General features: G+C 49.4%; 1 protein-coding gene across 1 annotated transcript; it reads right to left on the reverse strand.

Annotated features, from left to right (window-relative positions):
- Positions 1-1,637: 1,637 nt before the first annotated feature.
- LOC119512794 (anthrax toxin receptor 1-like) lies at positions 1,638-4,957 on the reverse strand. The gene is made up of 4 exons (XM_037807592.1): positions 4,695-4,957; positions 4,259-4,339; positions 4,038-4,139; positions 1,638-1,721 (listed from the first exon to the last, which is right to left on the reverse strand). Exons 1-4 carry the CDS (start codon positions 4,743-4,745, stop codon positions 1,638-1,640), a joined length of 318 nt encoding a protein of 105 aa, XP_037663520.1. The 5' UTR covers positions 4,746-4,957.
- Between the last annotated feature and the right edge of the window lie 1,683 nt (positions 4,958-6,640).

The raw sequence follows: 6,640 nt of genomic DNA on the forward strand, positions 1-6,640 counted from the left end.
GCCTTTCTCAATCTTTATAGATTTCACTTTAATTTTCTGGGTGAGCATGAAGCATCACTAAAGGGGCTATGTCTTGAGGGCCATTACCCACCCTTCCTTGAGTTGAGAGGAGCGCCTATGATGCACCCAATGGTGACATCTTAGAACCTGGGAGCTCTGAGGCCCAGCTGGGCATTTCCCATTGGGGCTTCTGGGAACACTGAGAGTATCCTGGGGTAGGGAGATGTGAGCCCCGAGAAACCTTATGGGGGAAAGACATGGAATTAGCAACTGTTCTGGTTTGCTAATGCTTCCATTATGCAAAACACCAGAAATGGATTGACTTTTGTAAAGGGGGTTTATTTGGTTACAAAATTACAGTCTTAGGCCATAAAGTGTCCAAATGAAGGCACTGACACAAGTATACCTTCGCCAAAGGACGGCCAATGACATCTGGAAAACCTCTGTCAGCTGGGAAGGCACGTGGCTGACATCTGCTGATCCCAGGTTGTGTTCCAGCTCCACTCTCAGCTCCTGTGCATTCTTCAAAGTGTCTCTCTTGGCTGCAGCACCTCCTTCTGTCTGTAAACACTTTTATAGGACTCCAGGGATTCAATTAAGACCCACCCTGAATGGGTGGGGAAACACCTCCATGGAAATTATCCAATCAAAGGTCTCGCCCACATCTCCATGGAATCACTTAATCAAAGGATTCCAACCTAATCAACACTAATACATCTGACCCCACAAGATTTGGGGGGACACAGTACATTCAAACTGGCACAGGAGCATTCTGGATTTGGAGACATACGGACCCCAGAAACAAGGAGAAAGCAGTCTGCCACAGGTGGAGGAGCAGGACCAGGGCGAGCAGGTGACAGGAGGGTCAAAGACACAGAGGACTAAGAGCCTCCTGGAATCAGCTTGGAAGAGGATGTCACAGGAGGAGGGAAGGTGTGGAGAGGCTGTGGCAGCCACACAGCCATGGCAGGGAGACCCCAAAAGGGGCTCTGACATGCTGTATCTCACCAAAGTCTCACCACAGTCCTGGAGTTCCCAGATGAGAGAGAGCTCACAATTATGAAGTCACTATGCTCAGATGTGCATTTTTTTTAAACCAGATATTATTTATATCTTTTCACAGAGTTTAAGCTCACTCTAAATTCTATGTGCATTTGTTAGGCTTTATTCCGGTTTCTATGTGGGAGTCGTGTTCCTTTTAGGCACATTTTACATGTGAGTGTGAGCACGTGAGCGAGTGTGTGAGTGTGCCATCCAATGCCCTGCTTCTACCTCAGAAGCCACAGGGCTGCTGGTGCTCACCCCGAGGTTGCTAAATGACCGACAGGCCAAGGGGGGTGAGCCCAGGCAGGCCTGGAGCCCTGTGGGAGCCCGAGGCTACTACCCAGGTATGTGTCCAGGCTCCACTCATTCCCATCCCTGAGCTGTGTGGGGGCTGGTGTCGGCCCCCCTCAGCCCCCTCTGTCATCTCCCTGGGGGGCTCGGTGCCCTAAGCACATGCTGAGAGTGCAAATGCCTTTACACCCATGGCTTGGCTGGATGAGCAAAAGGGAGGTGATCTCAGCTGTCATCAATGGGGGTGTCTCCGAGCCTCACTGGGAAGTCAGAACAAGGGTGGGGGGCTCTCACTCACCCCCTTATACCAGGCTGGGTTCTGAGTGACAGATGCTCTTGTGCAGATGCCTGAGGTCAGCCCCTGGGCCAACGCTCCTCACAGTCAGCTGGAGGGGCCAGTGGCCAGGCAGACACGGGGGTGGGGGGGAGTATGAATCTCCATGCCCTGTGGGAGCTGTGGCAGTGACATCAAATGACCAGCAGCAGTAACCAGCCAGCTGGAACGAGGAGATCCTCTGGCTCTGATTTACTTTCTGCTGCATCTCCCTACTTCCTGAGCATCTTCCCTGTGCAGAAATGTTACCATTTTACAGAAACTGAGGCTAACAGAGGGCTCCCCTAGCCCCAGCAGGCACAGTGCCAGGGCCTGGACTCAGCTTGCCTGGCTCCAGGTCTCAGACTGTTTTCCGTGTGGGCACAGCCAGGGCACTGGCACCCCCTCACCATTCCACAGCAGCCTAAACCTTGTGGGCCCTGGTCTTCATTCTGAACAGTTCTCCCAGGTCTCCTCCCAATAAGTCCCTGACCTCCCAAGAAGCGGTTTTCAGCTCCAGGGGGCTTGTGGGTCCTCATACAGAAAGCCCCAAGCAAGGGTGGGGTAAGGACAGGGAGGATGGCCCAGGGTGGGGCCATCCAGGGACCCCCAGCACAGCATTCACAGCCCCCCATCCTCCACACACAACCCCTACCCCCTCTGCCTGGCGCCCCCAGCCAGCCCCAGACTCCAGCAGCCCTTGGAGGGAGGCTCAGGCTTTCTGGAAAGGAGACTTTCCCTCTGAAGGGAAAACCTTACATCAGGCCAGGCACCCAGGAGAGGGGGAGCTGAGCTGGACAGGCAAGGGGTTCCCCAAGGAAGCAGGAAGGCTGGGCAGAAGCTGAGCAGGGACATCTGCGGGACAACCTGCCATCAGACTTCGACACTCAGGGCTGACAGAAGGACAGCACCCTGTGCTAGGCTGGGTGCAGGAACTGGGGCACCCCAGGCCTAGAGAGCCCAACTGTCCTGGCCAGTTGATTAGTCGATTGACTCCCAGAGATGAGGCCAGGCACCCCAAAATCTACCATCTCAAGCCCTCAACCCCAGCCCTGACAGTGGGCATTTGGGTCCCTGTTTGAAAGCAAAACCAGTGCCCCCAGACCCAGGCCTGTGCTCCAGGCTGCACCCCATGAGAAGGAGAGTTTGAGAGGTGCGAGGCTCTGTGGGAGCCCACAGCCCTGCAGCACAGAGCCCCTGCCACCTGCATCTGAGCCCCGATGCTGCTACCAGGGGAGAAACCTGCTGCCCATTCTCTCAAGCAGCTTCTGGTTTACAGAACACAAACAGACTCGGGACAAAGGCCCTGCACTAGGAGGTCCCCTCTCGCCGCCCCGGGCAAGGACATCCGAACAGTTCCCGGTCTCAGGAAGGTGCTCGGGATTTCACTTTGAGGGTGATGGGAGCTGCTGGCTGTTTTCTGGGTGACCTTTGTCGGCTAGGGAGGGCCCTCCTTTCCCATAGGCTGAGAAGAGGCATCATGCTGGATGTGGGGCTGTGTCCAATTCTTTTCTTCATCCACTGAGATGATTATGTGTTTTCCCCATTCTTTAGACGCTGAGACTTGCATTGAGTTTTCAAATGTCCACTCAGTTTTGCATGGCTGGGGTGATCGCTAATTGTTCTTGATGTTCTGTCCTTACATGTTCCTGGCTTTCATGTACTAGTGTCTTGTTCAGGGTTTTCTAAGTACATTTTTCCTTTCTAATTATTTTTTAGTAAGCATTTTATTTTGAGAGAGAAAAAAGTACTTACACACATCACACAAACTCCTTCCGAGCCCACACACAAATGAACACCTACATGTGTATTCCAAATACACTCACACACCACACACATTCAGACATCACACACAGGCAAACATGTACATGCACACATACACACAAATAAAAACATATGAACACAAATAAACATACACATGCACACACACCACACATGCACATAGACACACATACACACAAATACACACAAGTCACACATACACCCATGAACTCACATATACACACAGAAGGATACATGTATACACATGCCTGCACACATATACATACACACATCCCAAATGTGCACATGTATACACACATACATGTTCCCAAATGCATACATGCATACACACATGATGATAAACAAACATGAACACCACATTCTTATACATGTGTGCATATAAACACATATAAACACATGCAGACAAACATGATACATATACATGCATGTACATACACACATATCTCCATGAGCAAAAATATACATACATACACCACACATGTACCTAAATACACACTGCACACAGACATGCATGCACACACGTGCACATGAGCACACCCATATACCCAAGTGCATGCACACACATATACACGTAGACATGCATGTGCCCACAGACATGCACACACACACACACACCTCGGTCTACATCGGTGCCACCTAAGTTCTTACCTCCCATAGCGACACTGGTAGGCTCCAGGGAGTCCAGACTAATGCACAGCTTCTCCAGGAGCTAGGACACAGAGTGGGGCAGGAGGGGCAAGTGTGTGAGCCATGGAGGGATTGGTGAGAAGCCCCTCCTCACTGGCAGCTTCTCACCCCCACCTGCTTCTCACATCAGCACCCACTCACCTTGGGAATGTAGCTTGGCAGATTTCTCGCAGTCCCTTGCTGCCCAAAAATATGCTCACTGCTGTCAACGATTTTGTCAAGCTACAAGGGAGAGGAGGTGGCTTGGACTCAGAGCCAGGGGATTGAGGGGGGCAGCTGGGTCCACACACAGGAGACCATCTGTGCCACCGTGTAAGGAGCTCAGGGAGTGTTACACTCAAGGACTAGGTCCTTCCGTCTGCAGCAGAGCCCCCTCAAGGAGTGGCAAACCCCTCCACCCTCATCTGAAAGTGCACATGTGACCAAGCCCGTGGTTACCACCTTCTGCAGTGGACATGTGTGGCCCTAAATAACTGGGTGGGTTGCACTATCATCCCGGGGCACTCTGGGAAAGCAGCCTCTGGTACTTTCCCCAGCCGGGCTCAAGTGTGGACCTGGGTTACCTGTTGTGACTTACCTGAAATTTCTGATATTGATTTATACCCACACAGATCCTAATTGTCCCCATCTTCTGAGCATTTTTAGCCTAAGAGAAAGAAGTCATTAAGTATAAATTACCAAAATAAGTGCAGCATAAAGCAGGTAACAATGGATTGAACTCACTTCCTCCAGACCAGCTGATACTTTGACTCAGGGATAGGTGAACCAATCAAAACAATCATCATGCTGAAAACCTTCTTACCTGCAGGATAAGCAAGGAGTGGCTGCATCAGGAAGGGCACCAGGTGGGCACCAGGTAGCCACAGGCTGCCAGGACCATGGGGATGCCCATGGCAGGACACGGCCCAGCACCACCAACACCAAGTCTGGGTGGGCCAGGCATGAGCAGCTCCCTGGGAGACACGAGCACCAGCCATCCAGCTCCTGCCAGCTTTGCAGCAGACCCCTGGAGTGAGAAGGGCCTCAGCCCAGGGCCCACTTTGCAGACAAGGAGACTGAGCCCACTGTGGGCCCCTCCGACCTGCTGCCCACACCCTCCCCATCACCAGCTGGTACAACCTGTGCCAGGACAGGAAACCAAGTTCATACACACAACACGTGTAAGACTCCAGAGCAGCAGCCAGACTCTCCTGTGAACAGTGTGCTGCAGGGTTCAGGGAAATGGAACCCCAAGGCTGGGCAGTGTTTGATAGTGTTTGTTCTCACAAACATTGAGGACTGGTGGTTTGATGTGCTGAACCCTTTATCATGGGACTTGCCATTAAGAAGCCTGTTAGTGCAAAGGAGAGGCTAGGCCTGCTTGTAATTATGCCTAAGAGTCTCCCCCTGAATGCCTCTTTGTTGCTGAGACATGGCCCTCTCTCTCTCTGGCTAAACCACCTTGGCAGGTGAAATCTGCCCTCCCCCTACATGAGATCTGACACCCAGGGGTGTAAATCTCCCTGGCAACTTGGAATATGACTCCTAGGAGGAATCTAGACCCAGCATCATGGGATGTAGAACATGTTCTTGACCAAAAGGGGGATGCAAAATGAAATGAAATAAAGTTTCAGTGGCTGAGAGATTCTAAATGGTGCTGAGAGGTCACTCTGGTGCACACTCTTATGCACATTATAGATAATGCTTTTTAGGTTTTAGTGAATTGGAATAGCTAGTAGTAAATAACTGAAACTATCAAACTACAACCCAGTAGCCTTGAAGCTTGAAGACGATTGTATGACAATGTAGCTTACAAGGGGTAACAATGTGACTGTGAAATCCATGTGGCTCACACTCCCCTTTTTCACTGTATGGATGGATGAGTAGAAAAATGGGGGCAAAAAAACTGAAGGAAAAATAGAGCAGGATGGGGGGGAGTGGTGATTTGGGTGTTCTTTTTTTACTCTTTTTTTAATTCTCATTTTCACTCTTTCTAGTACAAAGAAAATGTTCAGAAAATAGATCGGGGTGATGAAAAAACAACTATATGATGGAATTGTTAACAATTGTTTGTATACTTTGGATAATTGTATGGTTTGTGAATAAATCTTAAAAAATTTTAAAAAAACTAAAGGGAAGCATGTCAATTAAAGAAAAGCAAGGTGATCACTATCTATTGATCTCTATCACTAAATAGAGATCAATAGAGAGCAATTATTTTTAAAATAATCAAATAGAAATTTTTGAGTTGAAAATAAAAAATTCCATAGAACAGCTGAAAAACAGATTTGAATTATCAGAAGAAATAATCCATGAACTTAAAGATGCATCAATGTAGTTTATACAGCCTGAGGAGAAGAAAATTAATAATGACTAAAAATCAACAGAATCTCAGCTATCTCTGGGACACCATCAAGCATCCCAACATGTGCATAATGGGGATCCCAGTAAGAGAAGAGGAGGGGGAAGAAAAATTTTGACAAAATGTGGCTAAAAACATCCAAAATTTGATGAAAAACATTGATCTACACATTCAAAGGCTCA

This window comes from Choloepus didactylus, chromosome 17 (assembly GCF_015220235.1).
Source record: "Choloepus didactylus isolate mChoDid1 chromosome 17, mChoDid1.pri, whole genome shotgun sequence".
Classification (NCBI taxonomy): domain Eukaryota; kingdom Metazoa; phylum Chordata; class Mammalia; order Pilosa; family Megalonychidae; genus Choloepus; species Choloepus didactylus.